This window comes from Ovis aries, chromosome 3, assembly GCF_016772045.2.
Source record: "Ovis aries strain OAR_USU_Benz2616 breed Rambouillet chromosome 3, ARS-UI_Ramb_v3.0, whole genome shotgun sequence".
Classification (NCBI taxonomy): domain Eukaryota; kingdom Metazoa; phylum Chordata; class Mammalia; order Artiodactyla; family Bovidae; genus Ovis; species Ovis aries.
The window spans coordinates 129,187,742-129,210,874 of NC_056056.1; the positions used below are offsets into that span (position 1 = coordinate 129,187,742).

A 23,133-nucleotide genomic window follows, 5' to 3' on the forward strand; every position below is an offset into this window, starting at 1 on the left:
AATTGCAGAAAAGTGAAGAGGAACTAAATAGCCTCTTGATGAAGGTAAAAGAGAAGAGTGAAAAAGCTGGCTTAAAACTCAACATTCAAAAAATGAAGATCATAGCATCCAATCAATCACTTCATGCAAACAGAAGGGGAAAAAGTAGAAACAGAGACAGACTTTATTTTCCTGGGCTCCAAAATCACTATGGACAGTGACTGCAGACACGAAATTCAAAGATGCGTGCCCCTTAGAAGGAAAGCTATGACAAACTTAGACACCATATTAAAAAACAGAGACATCACTTTGCTGACAAAGGTCTGTAGTCCATAAGTCCAAAGGTCCAGGACTGCAAAAGGTCAGTTTTCATTCCAATCCCAGAGAAGGGCAATGCCAAAGAATGTTCAAACTGCCATATAATTGTGCTCATTCACATGCTAGGAAGGTTATGCTCAAAATCCTACAAACTAGGCTTCAGTAGTTCATGAAACAAGAACTTCCAGATATTCAACCTGGATTTAGAAAAGGCAAAGGAATCAGTCCTCAAATTGCCAACATTTGTTGGATCTTAGAGAAAGCAAGGGAGGAGTTCCAGAAAAACATTATTACTGCCTTCATTGACTATGCTAAAACCTTTGTGTGGACCACAACTGTGGAAAATTCTTAAAGAGATGGGAATACCAGACCACCTAACCTATCTCCTGAGAAACCTGTAAGTAGGTCAAGAAGCAACAGTAGGTACCTTACGTGGAACAACTGACGGTTCAAAATTGGGAAAGGAGTATACAAGGCTGTACGCTGTCACCCTGTTTGTTTAACGTATATGGAGAGCACATCATAAAAAATGCCAGGATGGATGAATCACAAGCTGGAATCAAGATTGCCAAAAGAAATATCAACAACCACAGATATGCAGATGATACCACTCTAATGGCAGAAAGTGAAGGGGAACTAAAGAGCCTCTTGATGAGGTGAAAGAGGAGAGTGAAAAAGCTGGCTTAAAACTCAACATTCAGAAAACCAAGATCGTGACATCTAGTTCCATCACTGCATGGCAAATAGAAGGGGTAAAAGTGGAAGCAGTGATAGATTTTATTTTCTTGGGCTCCAAAATCACTACAGACAATGACTGCAGCCATGAAATTCAAAGATGCTTGCTCGTTGGAAGGAAAGCAATACAAACCTAGACAGTGTAAAAGCAGAGAAATCACTTTGCTGACAAAGATCCATATAGTCAAAGCTACGGTTTTTCCAGCAGTCATGTATGTATGTGAAAAGCTGGATGATGAAGAAGGCTGAGTGCCAAAGAATTGATGCTTTCAAATTATGGTGCTGGAGAAGACTCTTGAGAGTCCCTTGGACTGCAAGGAGATCAAACCAGGCAATCCTAAAGTAAATCAACCCTGAATATTCATTGGAAGGACTGATGCTGAAGTTCCAATACTTTAGCCACCTGATATGTAACGCTGACTCACTGGAAAAGACCCTAATGCTGGGAAAGATTGTAGGCAAAAGGAGAAGGGGCGGCAGAGGATGAGATGGATAGATAGCACCGGATATCAATTTGAGCAAACTCCAGGAGATAAGTGAAGGACAGAGGAGCCGGGTGTGTTGCAGTCCCTGGGGTTGCAGAGAGCTGGACATGACTTAGTGACTAAACGACAACAACAAAAAGATACTCAAACAGAATTCTCATTACATGCCTTTCAACTAAAAACAAATAGACAAGAAAACTCTTTCTGTTCTTTTCAACCATTACACCATGTGATTTGTCATACTATTATTACTGACCATAAAGAAAAGGGAACCCATAAACAGAACTGTAAATGTAATTGTCTTCTTCTATGCACATGTATACATACACACAGCCCATGATTCTACAACTGTACAGAAGTGCTTCATCTGACTGTGACGGTGCAAATTTCACATACAGTAACTTGAGAAGTTTGTTTAACTTATAGTAGTTCTAATTCAAAAAGCAAAGGACTCAGGTCAAATCCTTCTCTAATATATGTAGTTATTTGATTTCTTTAATATAAATCAACACTTTCACTTGAAGTTGAGTTAAAGAAAAAGTTTACCATAGTGAAAATTTTAATAACATTAATCAGAAATAAAATTCAAAGGGTATAAGTGTACCCTTTTGGAAGAAATATACCATAACTATTATATTGGAATAAGGAAGGAAGGAGATAGGAATTATGAGGTAGAAGAGACTTCACAACAACAAAAATAAGTTTCCTGTAATTACAGAGTAGATATGGCTGTCTCTCTGAAACATTTACACATTACAGTGGAACCAGTATATGTTAACTGCTATTTGCAAAGCCATCCATTAGTGAAGAAATTAAAAGTAAAGGTGGAATTCAAAATTTAGACATGAAAAATCACAAATAATTTCTAAATCACAACCTGACCTTCACCTGCAGATTTAAAACCTTGGATTCCTTCTAGATCCTCGACTTCCATTGCTCTAGCAATAGAAAGTATGGCTAGTTTTTCATACAAACCTTGATGTGACCTTCCAATTCTTCAGTTTTCTGTTCTAAAGACAGATTTTTCTCTTTATATGCTTTAAGATGACTTTCCAGCTGACTGCAATGCTCTTGCTTCTCCTGCAACTTTGCAGTGACCTGATCCAACTGAGTAGCGATCTTATTTAACTCCTGTAGAAAGTACAATGAAAGACAAGTTTGGTAAGGTTTACTTTGCTGTAGTGCCCAAATGTTTGCTCAAAGTAAAGCAGAAAACTCTTAAAGTTTAAAGTATTTTGAGAAAGACCATAAATAAGCCTAATAATATATATGAGATTACATTTACCCATCAACATAAAGCACCTGAACTGAAGTTGTACACACTCTGAGATACTACGTTTATACACATAATAGCTCAACAACTTTTTCTAGGAAGACTTATTTTAGAAGCCAAAAGATACAACAGGATATTAAGCAGGCTAATAACAAAGTAACGCTTTTATACTGTAAATATTTTCAATGTTCAAGATACCATTTTTTATAATATTTTTAATTACATTGATTACATTATAATACTTGTTCAATTGATTTGGAATATTTAATTGCAGAGCAAAAAAAATAAAGATTATTAGGAAATCCATTGCCCATAGATACTATTAATGTTTTGATAACTTTCCTTCTAGACTTTTCTGTATGTTAGGTTCTATTTCTTTATTTCTATTTTTCAGATAAGGATATCAGTTTACATACAGTATTACTGTAACTTCCTTTGTTTTATAACAAAGCATCATAAAACTGTGACATTATCTTCCAAACTATCATTATACATGACTGCATAAATTTCTATTGTATTCATATAGATCATTATTTAGCCGAATACCCTCGGCTGTATTCTTGGATTGCTATAAACCTTTCCAACAAATATGCAAACACCATCCTTAAAACTATGATTATTTCCCTAGGGTAAAGGACTAAAAGTGAGATTAAGAATATGAAAAAGCTTAAAGGTCTTAAATATACTGCCTACCAGCTTTCCCTATTACCATCAAAAGCTTGAACTGCAAGCAACGTGTGGAAGTGACTTGTTCTTCTATACCATCTCTAGCCTTTCCAGTGTTAAACACGTGCACCCAAACATTTTACCTTAATAAGGGTATACTACTGTCTTAATTTGCAATTAATTCTTAATGAATATGAAGATTTCCTAATATAGTTTTGATCTTTTACTTCTTTTGGTAGATTCATTTATTTCTTATGTAAAAATGTTTTAAACAAAAATATCAATCTTTCATCAGACATATTTCAGAAAATGCTCTATTATTTTGCTACTTACTTTAGAATTTTGCTCGTAATATTTTGGGCAAATAAAAATTTCAACTTTTATGTGGTTACTCTTATACATACTTTTTCCATTATACTTTCTGGCACTGACCTAGTACTTAGAAAATACATTATAGATGTGTTTAGCAATAATGTAAAGTAAAAACCTAGTTGTAGAACAACATACATAGTGATACCATCTGTATAAAACAAAAAGACCTGTATGTGTACACACACACATATTTTTTCTTCAATGTTTACAGAAGTCTGGAAGGATATATACCAAACATAAAAGCAAAATTTCCATGTAAGGAGAAAAATGGATTGCAGTTAAAGGTAAATATAGAGAAAGGTTTTATTAACTTGATATATAGTACTGTATTATTAATAAAACTTTTTGGATCAACAACCAGTATTGCTTCTCAAGTAAAAAGTAAATTTTTAAAATTCCTACCTGGTCAAAGGTAAGAAAAATCTACCAGCATTTTAACCTTGGATTCTGAAGTAGGAAGCTTTTTCCTATCAGAAGTGCTGAGAAGAGTAACTCTGGTATTCTTCCTAGCCCCACTTTTACTCCTACCCCCAGGAAAAGAGTAGTAACTCTTATAATTGAAATGGAATACATGCTGCTCTTTTCCTGCCAAGAGGCAAGTATACCTGGGTCACCGCCTGACTGTCCACTTAAAACAGCTGTGAAGTCTCTCTTTCCCAGTCATTGCCACTTAATAGGATGAAGAAACAATTCAAAAATTAGGAGTAAATATTTCATCACACCAAGGTCTCTATTATGGGAGAAAGACAGTATTAAGAAGCTCAACCACAACTGCACAAGTTGAACTTTATCAAGAACATAAATAACATACTTCTCTTTTTTTGGCTGCACCTCACAGTTTGCAGGATTATGAGTTCCCCAAGCAGGGACTGAACCCAGGCCACCATAACAAAAGCACCAAGTCTTAACCACTCACTGCCAGGGAATTCCCAAAGATTATATTTTATCTCCATCTGTCTAACTCCTGCATATTCCACTCACTGGTTCCAAACTCAAGGAGAAATTAAGGAGAATAAGCAAGTCAATCACAATATTATATCAAAGTATAATTTTCACATATTTTTCCAGTTAATTTATCTACCAAAACATTAGGTTATGACAGGAAACTGCATCAAGTTCTCCTACCTGCTGTTTATCTTGTAATGCATTTTGGGCTGTGTCCAAATGATTCTGAAGATCTGCTCTTTGAGCAGTTTTTGCTGCTTCTGCTGATAGCAATAATTCAGTTTTGGCTTTAACCTGTAACAAAATTTACAACTCATTTAATTTGTATTTAGTTCTTGGTTTCCGCTTGATGAGTGTAAAATACTTTTCTCATTAATTTTAAAGTTTAAATATTTCAGCAGAAAACAAAAATTTAGACATTAAAAAATAAGTACGTGATAATCCCCCAAACAGGAATAAATAGGGGAGAATACTCCTAATAATGTTCTGCTGCTGCTAAGTCTCATCAGTCGTGCCCGACTCTGTGTGACCCCATAGACGCACCCAACAGGCTCCTCTGTCCCTGGGATTCTCCAGGCAAGAACACTAGAGTGGGTTGCCATTTCCTTCTCCAATGCAAGAAAGTGAAAAGTGAAGTCGCTCAGTCGTGTCCAACTCTTAGCAACCCCATGCACCGCAGCCTACCACGCTCCTCCATCCATAGGATTCTCCAGGCAAGAGTACTGGAGTGGGTTGCCATTGCCTTCTCCAGTGTAAAAAACGTCCCTATAGAACACCAAAACACTTTCTCTCTTAAATTGGACATCCACATATTGAATTATCTGTAACTCATCTAATAAGTTTTAAAAAGAGGTGTATCCTCTTTTTTCCAAATTCTTATACTTGTTATTGTATTATTTCTGGTTTTAATGGAATTATTCTCCTAAAATAAAGAAAATTTAGGCTTAGAAATGTTTCTAAAACCTTCTCTACTATAGTCTAGAATAAAAAAACAATGAGAATGGAGAAAGAAATATATCTTAATTCCCACCCCGTGACTGACTCACTCCGTAAGGCTTCCATATTGGCGTCTGAAAGAAGACATATTAAAATACATAATTGTACTGTATATTTTTTGGCTGCACATGCAGCTTGAGGGATTTTAGTTTCCCAACTAGGGACTGAATATGGGCCTCAACAGTGAAAGCGCCAAGTCCTAACCACTGGATCACCAGAGAATCCCTTAAAGTTTTCAGTGTGTGTTTTTTTTTTTTTAATTAAATCAAACATTTGAAGTAAAATTTAAAAATCAAATTCAAAATCAAACATCTGTAACAGAAATCTAATGGTATAATAACAAACTACTTTAAACTTCAAAAACAGTAGTGAGGGCCTCATGGAAAAAGAGAAAACTGAAAAACGGGTAGGGAGAAAGGCAAACAGGAAAGCTCAGCAAACTGTCCACATGCAACTTTAATTCCTATTTCTATTTCTCCAGTTAATAAGTAAGGCAGGGGATGGAGAGGCAGAGAGAAAAACAATTTAAATATGATAGCTTAAAACTGGTGTTTTATTCATACAAACAAGTTGCACAATGCAATATTACCTGTATATCAAGCTGGGAAACCTTCTCCTTGCTTTCATTTAACTGACTATTTAATTCACTGATGCTGGATTCTAGGGAAAGGACACGGTCTTGTGCAGCTCTAAGATGTGCCTTCTGCTCCTGCACCTGGTCATGCAAATTCTCCTGGGCTTGTTTATGGCTTTCTGACTGATTCTTCAGCTTCTCTGTTAGCTGAGTTACCTATCATACAAGCAAGGCTCTAATTATGAAGGTCACAAATGATATAACAAGAATGAAGAAGAAACCCAAATGTAAGCACCATAAGAATGTTAAAATACTCTAGGATAAATTATCTCAACTTTTTTTTTCCAAGAAAAATTATTCACATTTTTCCAAAAATAAGTAAATATAACCTCTCAGAATCATAACAACATCAGATTCAGAGATTCTTACCATTTTTAAAACCAACTCTACTGAACTATAATTTAAATACAATTTATGCAATTCAATGATATAGTTTGAGGGGAGTTGATCAATACATGCATTCATTTAACCATCACCACAAACAAGCAAGAAAACCTTATGACCACCCCCAAAGGCGTCTTCATGCACTCAATACCCCACTCATCTCTGGCCCCAGACAATCACTGAGCTAACTATTGAGAGTTCTTTATATATTCTGGATGTTTCTCAACTGTCAGATATATGTTCTACACCTGTTTTCTCCCAGTCTGTGTCTTAGCTTTTATTTTTGTAATGGTGCCTTTTGAAGAGCATCTGTTTTTAATTTAGGTGAAATCCAACTCATCTGATGTTTCTTTGGGGTACTCTGGTTGAAATTCATGAGTTTCTTCAATCTGTGCTTTCATTTATTTAATCAACTTTACAATTTTTCAGTCATTATTTCTATAAACATTTTTCTTTGACACAAATTATACACACACAAACATACCTATATCCTAGACTATATGTTGCTATCCTACAGGTCACTAAGGCGCTCTTCATTTTTTACCCCAGTTTTCTGTCTCTCTGGGCTTCATTGTGGACAGTTTCAATTACCTTGTCTTAATGGTCACTGATATTGTTTTTTCCACTTAATATATTCATTCAGTGAAATTTTCATTTTAGGTATTTTTTAACCTCTAAAAAGTTCTATTTTCTTGTTTCCACTTCTATTTGTTTTTTCTTTATATCCATATATTTTAAAAGCCGTGTTAAAAGTACTTATCTGATGACTCTATCCTCTATTTCAGGTTTTATTTCCACTGAATCACTTTTCTCTTACTTATAGTTCGTATGTTTTCCACTTTGTGTTATCCAGTAATTTTTTTATATTTGTTATGACAAGTCTGAAATTTGTTGTCTTCTTTCAAAGAATATTGAATTTTGCTCCAGTAGGAAATTAATATACTTGTGGTTCAGCTGGATTGAAATTTTCAGGCTCATTCCCATGCTTATGTACATTAGCTTTTAATCTAGGGCTAATTCGGCTTTAATTCTAAAGTGTGACATGACTGGCGTTTCTACTGAATGCCCCCAAGTGTCCTTCTTCTCTGACTGGTTAAGACCTGAATGTTTCCAAGCTCTCTGCTGCTGCTGCTGTCGCTTCAGTCGTGTCCGACTCTGTGCGACCCCACAGACGACAGCCCACCAGGCTCCCCCGTTCCTGGGATTCTCCAGGCAAGAACACTGGAGTGGGTTGCCATTTCCTTCTCCAATGCATGAAAGTGAAAAGTGAAAGTGAAGTCGCTCAGTCGTGTCCAACTCTTGGCGACCCCATGAACTGCAGCCTTCCAGTCTCCTCCATCCATGAGATTTTCCAGGCAAGAGTACTGGAGTGGGGTGCCATTGCCTTCTCCGAAGCTCTCATTTTTAAGTTACAGCTCCTAACAACTGTTCATTGTCTGGCCCCACGGAATCTCTCCTTAAGAGTATAAAGCTTAGCATTCAGCTAAAGGTTCAAGCAAATCCCTACAGAGATTTCTGGACCTTTATTTCTACATTGTTCCTTCCTGTCTGACATTCTGTCTGCAAATTTGAGTTCAGTCTCCCTGAATTTCAAATCTCTTATGCTTTAGTTCAGTGAGACCACTGTGCTTTCCTTGGATTCCCTCACCCTGCACCAGTCTGAAAACTGTCTCCAGGTCAAAATTTGGAATAGTCAAAAGGCCCACTTCACTTGCTTCTCTTCTCTCAGGGATGAAAACCCTGTGCATTTGTTGTGCAATGTCTGAAAACTAGTTTTACACAGTTTTTTCCACTTTTCCAGTTGTTTATAGTGGGAGGACTAAAGAGGTATCAGTTACTCCAACATGGCCAGAAGCAGAAGTACATTATTTATTCTTTCTTCAAAATTGTGTACACTTTTCTGATCATGTTTGTATAATAAGCAATGTTAATTTGTATGCAACTTTCAACCAAAAACTAAACTGGTAACTAACTTTGAACTTTGAAACCTGGAGGAAAAAACTTGTGTTATATTCTAATACTCAAATTAGAAAACTGAAATGACTTATTCTTTAATACTTTCTCATTTAGATAATTACAATTCCCTTATTGGACAATTCTTTCCAAAAAGTGACTATTTGGTAAGCGACTATTCTTTACAGCCTGAAAATGTATTAAGCTAAATTTTTTAAGCTTCATTTAAACTAACATACAGATATGAGAATAAGGCAACTAGTTACCAAAATTATTATTAGCTATATATTCCAAAAACATACATCATTAAAATATAGGTAACCACTAAGCCTAGATATTAACCAGTAACACAGTAACAACTAACACTTGATTAGTAGTTCAGTTTATATTCTGTTACTCACCTTTTTCCAAAACATCACAAAATGCCATGAGATAACATATTATTAATAACTTTTCAATATGAGCTAACTATACTTTTCAAAGGAGCCAACAAAGTGAAACGATTTGCTCGTGGTCACACAGGTAATAAATTACATCCTGGGACATGAACTGAGAATTCTCTCATCAAATCATGCTAACTTAGTTTCACTACAATAGCAACCCACCTCTGAGGTAAAAGAAGTATTTGTCAGAAATACAAAATAAATTTAAAAGTACTAAAAATAATAGAAGAATTATTTAGAGAAACCACTTAGTAAGATTTAGAGAGAGAAAAGTAAATTTTAGAAACAGAATACACTTGACAAGCTTACTTGTTCTTGTAATGTATGGTTTTTCTCTTGTAATTGGTTAAGAACAGCAGTCTCTCCCTCACCAGCCTGAATTTTTGCATAAAGATCTTCTCTCTCCTTTTCTAGTAAAGAAATATTTTCTTTGCTCTTCTGTAATAAGGCTTCAAGGTTCTGGATCTTCTGGTCCTTATCACCAATTTGACGTAGTACTTGTTCCAAATCATTCTGTAAAGAATTAAAAACTACTGCCTTAAGGATAGAGAACTTAAAACTTATTCCTCAAACAAAATGACTGATAATAAATTTTAAGACTCAAACTCTCAGTGTTACATTTTTTTCTTTTTTTTACTAATCATTACATTTTAACATGGCAAACTTACATAACTAGAACTACATATTTAACAATAAAACCTACATTACTGATAATAAACTAGAATTTAATAACCAATAAAAACCTTCTTACTACACATTTTTACTCTAATATGCTGGCTTCACCATCTACTACAATTCTTGTTTAATCCACTTTGAGACACATGGGACTCCTCATTATTCCTGATTATTCCTAATCACACCAAGCACACTTTCACCTTGGAACCTTTGCACTAATCATCTCTTCTACCTGGCACACTTCCCCCAGAAGTCAAATGGCTCATTCCCTCTTCTTCAAATGTTTGCTCAAATGCCACCTTCTCAATCATACCTACCATGATCATTACATTTTAAATTGCAGCCTTTCCCAATATTCCCTCTGGAGAAGGAAATGGCAACCCACTCCAGTATTCTTGCCTGGAGAATCCCATGGGCAGAGGAGCCTGGCGGGTTATAGACCATGGGGTCACAAGAGTCAGACACGAATTACTGACTGAATCAACCAACCAACCAATACTCCCTCTAGTAAACAGTTTTTCTTTCCATAGCACTTATCTTATAACACACTAAATAATTCACTTGTTTTTCATGTTTATCTGCCTCTACCTTGTCACAAGAATGCAGACTCCAAGGAGGTGAAGATTTTGGTCTGTTTTATCATCAATGTATCCAAGACACACGTATTCTAAGATATTTACAGCGTGAACAGAAAAATAAGTCATTGAATTTTAATGCATATACACTCATGAAGGCTCATTTCAACACCCAATTGGACTCTTCTATAGCTACATTAAGGGATCCCTCTTTTTCACTTTACCAAGGGCCTCTATGTTGTACCTACAGTAGCCCACCACACCCAGAACAACACTCATTCATGTTGAGAGCTATCTGAGTCACGGCCTTTGCCTCTGCCTTAATCATTCTAAGAGAGCCAAATGAGAGCCAGAGAGCCCCTACTCAGAAAAGGCCCTAATGAACCCTTCTGCAAACTTCACAGCAGCCCACACTACCTTGCTGAGACAGAGCCAGCAGCCAGATGGTACCCTCAACAATGTGTGCCAGCCAACAGTAAAACAGGTGAGATCAGTCACTCTCAAACACGCTTCTCATCCTCGAAGTTTCAATCACAAAACAATGAAAAGCAATCTCATCTCTGCTCTCATCATCTGTTCCTGCCACTAAGACCCCTCTCTGCACAATCCACTAATCTTCTGGAACCACAGCTCTAGGCCTAAGCTTTTTCTAGAACTAACTCTATTTCCAAACTGAAATTTGGTTCCCCCTGTACAGGTGCCAATTCCCTATCAGCCCTCTCTGATATGTAAGGACTGTTCTACTGGGCAAGCAGAAGAGGTTGACTTTTTCTAGATTTTTTTTTCCTCACTGCCATTAATCTCTCCCTCAAATAAAAATTTTAAGCTGCTCTGGGAATTATGTACTCATTTTCTATGTCTATGCTGTGTTGCCATCATCTAAAAATCCCTACCTCATTCACTGAAGACTTGAGACCTGATTTAGTCTTTTTCTCAATCCCAGTTTCTGCCAATTTCCTGGGAAATACAAAATACATAGAGAATTAAGAATACAGCTTCAACATTCACAGCATCTTAATTCCTGGACCTTTACTCATTCTACTCCAAAACCCATATGCAGGATCTTCTCAATCACCTGAAATTGTTCTAGATAAAAATATGTCAACTCTCCTCCTCTGTGAGCACAACTTCCTGTCTTCCAATTTCATGACCTCATTTTTGCTCTTCAAAGAGACATTAACCTCAATTTTCTTCTAGCTTATTTAGTATATACAGTTTTTCTTCCTGGACCTCACATATGGATATGAACTACCTTAACTATTCTTTCATCTACATTCTCCATTTCCTTTTACCCACAAATTGCCAAAACAGCCACCCCAAAAAAGCCCAATCCTTAGATCAGTGTTGCAATCTGCTTTCTTCATGCCTACATTTCTAAGTAGTATTAGAGCAAAATCACAAAGCTATATAGATTGATGCCACCACAGATTTCTAGACTCCAACCTCTATTACATACTCAGAATCATTTTTTCACTCCTGTCACTGAGTGGAATTTTCATCCTCAATATACCCCTGAACATCAACTTAAAAGTTTAATCTCTAATAATCTCAGCCTACCTGAAGTTCAACTATTACCATTCCAACTTTATCCAAGGAGGGGAGGGGTTATCTTCAGGAATGGTCTACCATGATTTTTCTTCACCTTACCTATGAAATTGCATATATAATATAATGGGATAATACATAATGCCAAAACGTGGTCCACTGGAGGGGGGATGGCAAACCACTCCAGTCTTCTTGCCATGATAACCCCATGAACTGTATAAAAAAGCAAAAAGACACCAAAACATGAGTCTCCCTGGTCAGAAGGTGTCAAATATGCTACTGGGGAAGAGCAAAAGACAAGCAGCTGGGCCAAAGCAGACATGATGCTCAGCTGCAGAGGTGTCTGGTGATGAAAGTAAAATGTGATGCTGCAAAGAACAGTATTGCATAGGAAACTGGAATGTTAGGTCCATGAATCAAGGTAAATCGGACATGGACAAGGAGATGGGGAGATGGCAATAGAGTAAACATCAACATCTTAGGAGTAAGTGAACTAAAATGGATGGGAATAGGCAGATTTAATTCAGATGACCATTATTATCTACTACTGTGGGCAAGAATCCCATAGAAGAAATGGGGTAGTGTAGAAGAGTCGGACATGACTGAGCAACTTCACTTTCATTTTTCACTTTCATGCATTGGAGAAGGAAATGGCAACCCACTCTAGTATCCTTGCCTGGAGAATCCCAGGGACAGAGGAACCTGTTGGGTACCGTCTATGGGGTCACACAGAGTCGGACACGACTGACGTGACTTAGCAGTAGCAGCAGCAGCAGCAGCAGCAAAGGTCCATTAATGGACTGGAACTTGGCAGATCAGAGTTGACGATGAGAAAGAAAAATATAGAGAGAGAAAGAGACCAGTATTCCCTGGGTTACATGGAACTCCAATGAAGCTCTAGAACAGGGCTTGTGCCACTCATGAAGGCACAGGGCACTCTCTTAGGGAGGTCTTGAAAGCCCGGGCAGGAAAGTGAGCTCGACAGGCTTCCACGCTCCAGAGAACTAGCCAGAGAGAAAGACAGAGACGAGGACCCAGGTTCTGGTGGAACAAGGGTGCTTTAATCATGTTTGTGTGAGTATATATACAGTTCTACAAAGACTCAAAAAAATAAAGAACAAAAACCAGATGTATATCAACCGTCACCAAGGTAACAACAAGGAACAACAATCGTCATAAGGCCAGAAGACAATCCATATCTTGAGTAAGGGGGTTGTGACTAAAGTTTTTCCTTAGGGTAATAGGTTACTGAAGGAAATCCATGCATGCATTCCATCCCATGACCTCAGTCCTGGGAACAGCATGCCGCTCTACTCTTTCCTGTCTACCAGGAACTGATAAGGACAGAGGGTTCATGAGAAACAGAAAACAACATACAGGAATTCTAAAGTTAAACGTTCCCCAACAGGGTAGCCCTCATAATCAACAAGAGTCTGAAATGCAATACTTGGATGAAAACTCAAAAACAACAGAATGATCTCAGTTCATTTCCAAGGCAAATAATTCAATATCACAGTAATCTAGGTCTATGCCCCAACCAGTGATGCCAAAGAAGCTGATCAGGTCTATGAAAACCTACAAGACAGCCTAGAACTACCACCAAAAGATGATGTCCTATTCATCATAGGGGACTGGAATGCAAAAGTAGAAATCAAGAGATACCTGGAGTAACAGGCAAGTTTGGCTTGGAGTACAAAATGAAGCAGGGCAAAGGCTAACAGAATTCTGCCAAGAGAATGCACTGGTGATACCAAATACCCTTTTTCAACAACGCAAGAGATGAGTCTACGCATGGACATCACCAGATGGTCAATACCAAAATCAGACTGATTATATTCTTTGCTGCTGAAGATGAAGAAGCTCTATATACTCAGCAAAAACAAGACCTGGAGTTGACTGTGGCTCAGATTATGAACTTCTTCTAGCAAAATTCAGTCTTAAACTAAAGAAAGCAGGGAAAACTACTAGGCACTAGGCCAGTCAGGGAAATCATCCCAAAGAAAAAGAAATGCAAGAAGTAAAGTGGTAGTCTGAGGAAGCTTTACAAATAGCTGAGGAAAGAAGAGAAGTGAAAAGCAAGTGAGAAAGGGAAAAGTATATCCAAATGAATGCAGAGTTCCAGAGAAAAGCAAGGAGAGACAAGGTGCCCTTCTTCAGTAAACAATGCTAAGAAATAGAGGAAAACAACAGAAGGCCAAAGACTGCAGATCTCTTCAAGAAAACTGGAGATATCAAAGCGACACTGCATGCAAAGATGGGTACCATAAAGGACAGAAACAGTAAAAACCAATAGAAGCAGAAGAGATCAAGAACAGATGGCAAGAATACACAGAAGAACTGTACAAAGAAGATTTAATGACCTGGATAACCAAGATGGTGCAAGAACTCACCTAGAGCCTGGAGTGTGAAGTCAAATGGGCCTTGGAAAGCACTACTGCCAATAAAGCTAGTGGAGGTGATGAAATGCTAGTAGGGCCATTTAAAATCCTAAAAGATGATATTATTAAAGTGTTGCACTCAATATGTCAACAAATTTGGAAAACCCAGCAGTGGCCACAGGAATGGAAAAGGTCAATCTTCATCCTGATTCTCAAGTAGGGCAGTACTAAAAATGTTAAAAATACCAGGCAATTGTGCTCACTTGCCATGCTAGTAAAATTATGCTCAAAATCCTTCAAGCTAGGCTTCAGCAGTATGTAAACCAAGAACTTCCACATGTACAAGCTGGGTTCAGAAAAGGCAGAGGAATCAGAAATCACACTGCCAACATTTGCTGGATCATAGAGAAAGCAAAGGATTTCCAAAAAAATACCATCTACTTCTGTTTCATTGACTACGCTATAAAGCCGACTGTATGGATTATAACAAACTGTGGAAAACTCTTAAAGAGATGGGAATACCAGACCATCTTGCCTGTCTCCTGAGAAACCTGTATGTGGGTCAAGAAGCAAAAGGGGAAAAGGTGGAAGCAGTGACAAATTTCCTCTTGTTGGGCTCTAAAAGTACTGTGGAGGTTGACTGCAGCCATAAAATTAAGAAGCTTCTTGGAAGGAGAGCTGTGACAAACCTAGACAGCATATTAAAAAGCAAAGACATCAGTTTGCCAATAAAGGTCTGCATAATCAGGGCTACAGTCTTTCCAGTAGTCATGTATGGATGTGAGAGTTAGACCATGAAGAAGACAGAGCGCCAAAGAATTGATGTTTTCGAAGTATGGTGCTGGAGAACACTATTGAGAAGCCCTTGGACACCAAGGAGATCAAACCAGTCAATCCTAAAGGAAATCAATCCTGAATACTATTTGGAAAGACTGATGCTGAAGCTCCAATACTTTGGCCACCTGATGTGGACAGCCGACTCACTGGAAAAGACTCTACTGCTGGTTAAGATTGGAGGTAGAAGGAGAAGAGGGAGACAGAGGATGGATGGATGGCATCACCGATTCAACAGACATGAACTTGGGCAGATTCCGGGAGATGACAAGGGACAGAGAGGCCTGGCATGCTGAAATCCAATGGGTCGCAAAGAGTCGGACACAACTTGGCAACTGAACAACAACATAAATAAAACAGATAACCAACAAGAACCTACTTACAGCACAGGCAACTATACTCAACATTATGCAATAATCTATAAAGGAAAAGACCTTGATAAACCATATGTGTACATATATATAAACTATATGTGAAATCTATTATATGTTACAGATTTTATATATATATGTATCTGTGTGTATATATACAGAGAGAGGGAGAGAGAAGGAGAGAACTGAATCACTTTGCTGTACATGTGAAACTAACACTAAGTCAATTACACTCAATAAATAAATGAATAAAACACACACACATGGGCTTCCCAGATAGCTCAGCAGGTAAAGAATCCACCTGCAATGCAGGAGACCCCAGTTCCATTCCCGGGTTGGGAAGATCCCCTGGAGGGCATGACAACCCACTCCAGTATTCTTGCCTGGAGAATCCCCCATGGACAGAGGAGCCTGGTGGGCTACAGTCATGGGGTTACAAAGAGTTGAACACAACTGAGTGCCCAAGCACAGCACATATACATGCAGAGCACATATATATACACACACATATATACACACACACATATATACACACACATACACACACACACACATACACACACACATATATACACACACATATATACACCTTTCCTCAGTCTTCCCAAGATATCCTTCAGAGGCTAAGTGTGAATTTACCACCACCCACGGTTATCGGTGACATCACAATGTGTGAATGCCTTATTCCTTCAGTCACCTTCCATTCTCCAGTATCCTCAACTACCCCCAGTCTACTAGCCCCTTTGTCCTAGACTATAAACATATAAGTATCTCTGGTTTTTAAGGAAGAAACACTTCCTAGATGAAGTTCCACTCCAGTTTCTGCCCAGTCTTTATGTAATTCACATTTAAATTTCCTTCCTTCTTTTTACAAATTTCTCTTTATCAGCGTCACCAATGACCTCATGTTGCCAAATCCAAAGGATTCCCAGTCTTCATCTTGTTTGACCTCCCTTCTGCGAGCCAGCCAAGCCAAAATCCCTAGAATCCTCTTTGGTTTCTCCGTTGGTGCCCCGTATCAATCTATCAGTAAATCTGTCAGCCTCACCTTTAAAAGTATATCTAGAATCTGACTAATTTTCACTACTTACACTCTGTTCCAAGCCACACCATTTCTTAATTTTTAAAGTAGTCTCTTAGCTCATTTATTTGTTCCACTCATGTGTCCCTATGGTCTACTCTCAATACAGTAGTCAGAGTAATCCTGTGAAATTAGAAGTACCATCATGCTATTCCACTGCTCAGAACCCTCCAATGACTTCTCATCTCACTCATAATAAAATCCTTAAAATTACTAATGAAGCTCAGCATGTTCTGATCCTTTATGATCTCTACGACTGTGCCCCCTTTATCTCGCTCATCGCTCACACCACTCTACTCACTGGCTTCCTGATGTGCCTAAGAACGACTCCTGCCTCAGGGTCTTTTAAAGTATTGATGCTCTTCTCTCAGATATCCGCATGGCTCACACCCTCCCTTCCTTTAGATATTTCATCTTCCACAGAGGCCTTCCCTAGCAACCCTATCTAACCGTGCAGTCCACCTCCAGCTCCCCAGATATCTCCTACTCCGTATCCCTTTTTTCCATACCACTTACCCTTATCTCCATACCACTTACCACATCTAACACACTATATATTTTGCCTATTTACCTTGGTTACTGTTTGTCTTCCTCACTAAGCTCCACAAGAACAGACATTTTTGTCTGTTTTCTCTGCCACCATATGCACAAAATCACTTCCATGGTTAAGAGGAGACATTAATATATATTTGTTGACTGAATGAATGAAAGAACAAATAAATGAATAGACTATTTGGATCTCTATCCACCCGACTCCTTGCCACTATCCAAAGACAGCCAAGAAAGACAGGCATATTACCTCCTGCCTCCTTTCAACTCCAGCATTATCTTGCGTATCGTTACATTGCCATTTCCCAGAAAGCAGGTACTGTGTCTGACTCTGCACTCTAATTTTAGCACTTACCACCGTGCCTGACACATAGCACTCCATAATATTCAAGGAATTAATGAAGACTACAGAATAAATCAATGTCAAATTCACTTCAGACATTTGGGTACCATCTTCCTCTCCCCATATCAAAACAAAAATTTAACTTATTTTAATTTTTTGAGCTATACTATAGAATCTGTACAAATTTAACTCAATCACTTACATTCCTATAACTACAGTTCTAATGAATTGTATGTTCATATGATAGTGCTGAAACAGGGAAAGACATGGCCAATAAATAGTAAGTTCCATCACAGGAAATACAGAATGTTATATTTTACTGAATTAATTAAACTAAGAAATTTATTTGTCATTTTTTAATTTTTCAGAGAAGTCATTTTTAATAATAATGTATTATGCATAAATAACAATCTAAATATCTTAAATTTAGTGTCAATTTCTTTTTTAAAAGAATTTTAATAAATTTTAATTTTATATAAAATTTAATAATATATTTATAGTAAATTTTTTATATTTAGAGAATTTTTTCAACATAGCAATCAAAGGAAAAGGATTTTCCAATTATCCAGATACTAAAAATCATCAAAACTCTATATAATCAAGTGCTTTGCATTATCCAGCTTCACCACAACAAAAGAATAATGACTTGGTTCATCTTTGTTTAAAAGGCTAAAAATTCAAATACTGTTTACCTGAGCTTCTCGAAGTTTGGCCGTAGTGCTTTGTTGAAGAGCTTGTTGTTCTTGATGCTGTTGCTTTGTTTTATCTAACTGATGCTGCAATTCTGTGGAATTGGCTACTTTTTCCTTCAACTTAAAAAAAAATTGTAGACTGTCAATTAAAATTTTAAGGGCATAATGCTATCATATAAACATCTGGTATTACTTCAAATCTCACAATTCTCAAGTTTGAATAGAAAATTAAATTATAACTTTAAAAGCAGTATCTCATTACTTACAGAATTTTAACCTCGAAATTTAAGAAACTGTTCCTTAAGAATAGATTCTTTTTTTTTTTTTAAAGAATAGATTCTCATCCTGAAAAAAATAAAATTCCTTCTCCAGGCTGGCATTTAGTTTATTATTGTTTTCATATGCTAACATGATCAAGGAATTATATACAAATTTTTGTAATAATCTAAATAACAGTATCAGTATCTGTTTTACTTTTTTTCATAATCATGCTGCTGCTGCTACTGCTGCTAAGTCACCTCAGTTTTGTCTGACTCTGTGCAACCCCACAGACGGCAGCCCAACAGGCTCCCCCGTCCCTAGGATTCTCCAGGCAAGAACACTGGAGTGGGTTGCCATTTCCTTCTCCAATGCATGAAAGTGAAAAGTGAAAGTGAAGTCGGTCAGTTGTGTCCGACTCTTAGCGACCCCATGGACTGCAGCCTACCATGCTGCTCTGTCCATGGGATTTTCATCATAACTGTCACTTACTAGGAAACAACAGCAAAATCTACACATTAATATTTGGGTCTAGAAGAAAATCTTTTGATGCAGCTATAGATTTTAACTCTCAGTGTTTATTCAATTCTAATAAAAGACACGGTTTAATGATACCTTTTACTTGAACCAAATAATAGTTACCATTTTTGGCAACCACAGATTAAAATTAGGATAGCATTCAATGTTATGCTTAATTTTTAAAAGAGAAAATCCTTAAGTACAAACTCAGTTTATATGTACCAACTATGTGTCAATAATGCTATCAGTAGCTGTTCATTTTTCAGTTTCATTAGGAAATGGTCCTTCCTGGGTAGAAAGACTCCTCTTGAGCAGCCTGACAGGTTCCCCCCAAGGATTTAACCTGCCTAAAGCTGAAGATAGCCTTCTTTGTACATTTTTGTTGAGAACTTTAGGGAATACAATCACGACAAAAATGACTTAATGTAGTTAATAATAGGATATTTTTACTGGAGATGTTTTAACTTTATCAAACTAAAAAAAAAATTCAATTAAAGCTCATGACCATAAAAAGGTTAAACACAACAACATTTAAGATCCCTGGTGACTCAGAGGGTAAAGAATCTGCCTGCAAAGCAGGAGACCTGGGTTCGATCCCTGGGTCAGGAAGATCCCCTGAAGAAGGAAATGGCAACCCACTCCAGTACTCTTGCCCAGAAAATCCCATGGACAGAGAAGCCTGGTAGACTACAGTCCATGGGATCACAAAAAGTCGGACAGGACTGAGCGACTTCACTCACTTCATATCTATCAATAAAGGTACTAAGAAACTCATCTAAAACGTGAGCTTACCTCTTCTTCTAAACGAGAAAGTTTGAGTTGTAGATCAGCCACTTGTTGTTCTTTATCCATCAACTTTTCACTTGAAAGCTGTCTCTGTTCCTTCAGCCTTCCATGAGCTTCTCCTAGTTGGCGCTCTGTCTCCAGAAGTTTGCTATGTAACTTCAGAAAAGGGAAAAAAGTACATATGTATGTATAAACACGTTGATCATCATTATTACTACCACCTACTTTCCAAACAATGTTTTATTTTTCACCAATATAAATATATTAATTTTCATGATACTTTAGAGGAACCTAATCACATAAATTATGATGACTCACATAAAACTAATCATATCAAAGGTTTCAGGTTTTTTACACTTTTAAAAACCATACACACACACATACACACACACACACACACAGTGAACCTAAGGCTCTTATTTAAAGATAACTCTTGCAATCACTTGAGGAGCTTGAAACAAAACTTAAGACACTTGAGACACACTCAGACCTATTCCACTAGTATTTTAAAAATCCAAAATGATTCTTGTTGCTTTTCCATAGTCATGAACTACCACAATTGACTTCTTACATTTGGGTACTGAATAGAGCACACAGCATTCTCAAGTCCTCAAACTGGCACACAATCTCTAAATAAAACAGAGGAATGAACATTTACTAAAATATTAGGTGATTTCACTAACTTTAAAATTGCCACCTAGCTAAAACTAAAGAAGAAACTTGTCTGGGGGCTAAGAGCTGTCACTTTCTTGGATTCCTTATTTTCTCTAATTTTACCAGAAAGAATAGCTGGTTTCTCTTATGGGATTGGCAGGTGGGGTAGGTCCAGTTTAAAAAAAAAAAAAGTTTGTATTAATTTTAGAAGAATTACTGCACAAGTGCTAGGCGTGCAGAACAAGAAAGAGTACCACGGAGATAAGGAAGCAAGACATTTGGCAAGGCTTACCCTGTAAGCGTACACCCCAGCTTCATAACACATCAAGTCAAAATGCAGCATGTGCCTCAGTAACGCTAAAGATTAATAACAAGCATTCTATACAACTGTTTTCAATCAAACCTGTTCATGTTGTGTCTGAAAATATTAAAATCTATAGCCTTTATGTCAAATATACATTTATATGCTTTATACTTTCATATTTCTCCATAAAAAATTCATAGCTGCCAAAGAAAAAATTAAGTTCTATCAGAAAAGTGGACACCCACTATTTTCCTATGCTATGAAACAACATGTGGCTGTCAAAACATATTCTATACTCAATAAAGAAAACTAAAGTTTCAGGTCCACCCAAGGATGCCAAAAAAATAGAAAACTGAAGTGAATTTCTAAAGTGAAACATACATTCCATTCCTATTTTAGTTATAAAACAGGAATCAGTAGCAGTCATTTATTATATTCTTATCCTTAGGCTGACATTTTCTTCTTCCTCTGTCTCCTTAAAATGCAGTGAATTAGCACTGTAATAACTACCCAAACCCTCTCCTTCTCACTACAAGAAGTAGGTCCAATCCCCATAAGTGATCTCTTATGTGTGATCTCTCCCCTACGTCGAGTTTCTAACTTGCTGGATAAGAATTTTCCAATGTCATTATTAACACAGAGATAATGAGACTTCTCCCCTAAAATTCAGCTTTGGTACATTCGAGCTGAAGCCCAGAAATCTACGTTTCCTAACAAAAGAATTAGAGAGTATTGAGTTTCAGGAAAGTTTAGGAATCATTTGCCAAAAAGCAACACTTTAAAAAGCAGCGGTTTTCGATCTCAACTACACAGTACAGTAACAGGGAAAACCAATACCCGGGCCTATGCCAGAGAGGATCATTTAACTGAGCCAAGGGTGAGGCTTTGATAATTTCTTAAATTTCCCCAAGTGATTTTGATGTGCAGAGTGAAGCGCCAAATTAAAGACAACTGCTGCTCTGAAGCGAAGATTTACTAAAGTGGTGAAAAAAAGAGATACTGTATATTATAATTAACAGTCATTCATTGCTTTACAATCTCTGATCGATCCCTGATCTTTAATAAAGAAATGAGTCGCAAATCAAAGCTGCACAAGAGTGGAAGCAGGCCCAAATCCCTTAACCAATAATGCCTAAACCATTTTAGAGCTAACATGTTACAGAGAAGAATAAGCTTACAGTAAAAATAGCACACGCTGGAATCGTTAATAGAATGGTCTATCCTACAGTTACATTTTTATATATACATATATGTATATGTTTCTTAGAGAACAGATGTATATGTTTTCTAAGAAATTCAGTTTTGTAAACTCATATAAATAATTCTTCACTCATTATTCTCGTAAAGTTTACCAAGTGCCAGGCCTCATTTTAAAAGGTTCACAAATACTAACTTAATCCTTATAATAATCCTGTGAAGACAATTCTATTCTTATTCTTATTTGACAGATAAGCAAACTAAGGTACAATAAATAACTTGCCCAAGCTCACACAGTTTGTAGACCACAGAACTAGAACTGAGAGAGCCAGTTCTTAAATCCACACTCATAAACCACTGTGCTATTTGAGATGGAATATTCAATTAAAGGTGAAGTTGGATATACGGGTGGGCAAGTGGGAGACACAAACTGCTGGGTGTCACACAGGCTTAGGGTATTTCACAGTAACTGCTAATGAAAAGGAACCTTTAAAAATTGTATAAAAATTTTTTAAATTAAAAAAAGTGAACTGATTATGTCCAATCTTTTAATTATGTAACATTATCTGTACTATTGGCTATTTCAAAAGTGCTCAAGATACAAATATAGAGAATATGGGGTCCTTTGTTTTCAAGTCCTTTGTTGACAACTGCCAGCTACCTATTTTTGTCCGCACTGAAAGGGGAGCTGAGGATGCAGAGGAGAGCAAAACAGAGCCAGTTCATCCCTACACTCTTTTAAGGACAATGCAAGAAGGCTTAAAGTGAGGTTCATTCCCATTCTTCCAACAAATATTTACTAAAAACTCTAAGCATAGAGACAGATGCAGTATAGAATAAACAAATTTCTCAAATTAAGGAGCTAACTGTACAAAGGGAATGGTATACGATATGCAAGTAAAAAATTATACAATAAAAAGTATTATTAAAAAGCAGCTTGCTAAAATAAAGGGTCCAGAATAAGTGGAAAACCTCTGACCCACCAAGGAAGCCCCAAATGGAAAACAATCTATTTAAATAGAGAGGTCCTGTGTGCATGCACGCTCAGTCTGACTCTTCACGACCCCATGGACTGCAGTCCGCCAGGCTCCTCTCTCCATGGGATTTCCCAGGCAAGAAGACTAGGGTGGGTTGCCACTGCCTTCTCTATGAGACCTTCCCAGTCCAAGGATTGAACCTGCATTTTCTG

The 23,133-nt window shown here is 37.2% G+C and overlaps 1 protein-coding gene across 2 annotated transcripts in view; it reads right to left on the reverse strand.

Annotated features, from left to right (window-relative positions):
- Positions 1–23,133, reverse strand: part of EEA1 (early endosome antigen 1) — a 129,586-nt gene that overhangs the window by 25,650 nt on the left and 80,803 nt on the right. For both annotated transcript variants that reach the window (XM_060412504.1, XM_015094597.3), the window contains exons 12-17: positions 19,796–19,945; positions 18,227–18,346; positions 9,493–9,696; positions 6,359–6,559; positions 4,954–5,067; positions 2,493–2,648 (exon numbers count right to left, since the gene is read on the reverse strand). In XM_060412504.1, coding sequence (XP_060268487.1) covers positions 2,493–2,648; positions 4,954–5,067; positions 6,359–6,559; positions 9,493–9,696; positions 18,227–18,346; positions 19,796–19,945 — 945 coding nt within the window. The remainder of the gene's footprint in view (positions 1–2,492; positions 2,649–4,953; positions 5,068–6,358; positions 6,560–9,492; positions 9,697–18,226; positions 18,347–19,795; positions 19,946–23,133) is intronic.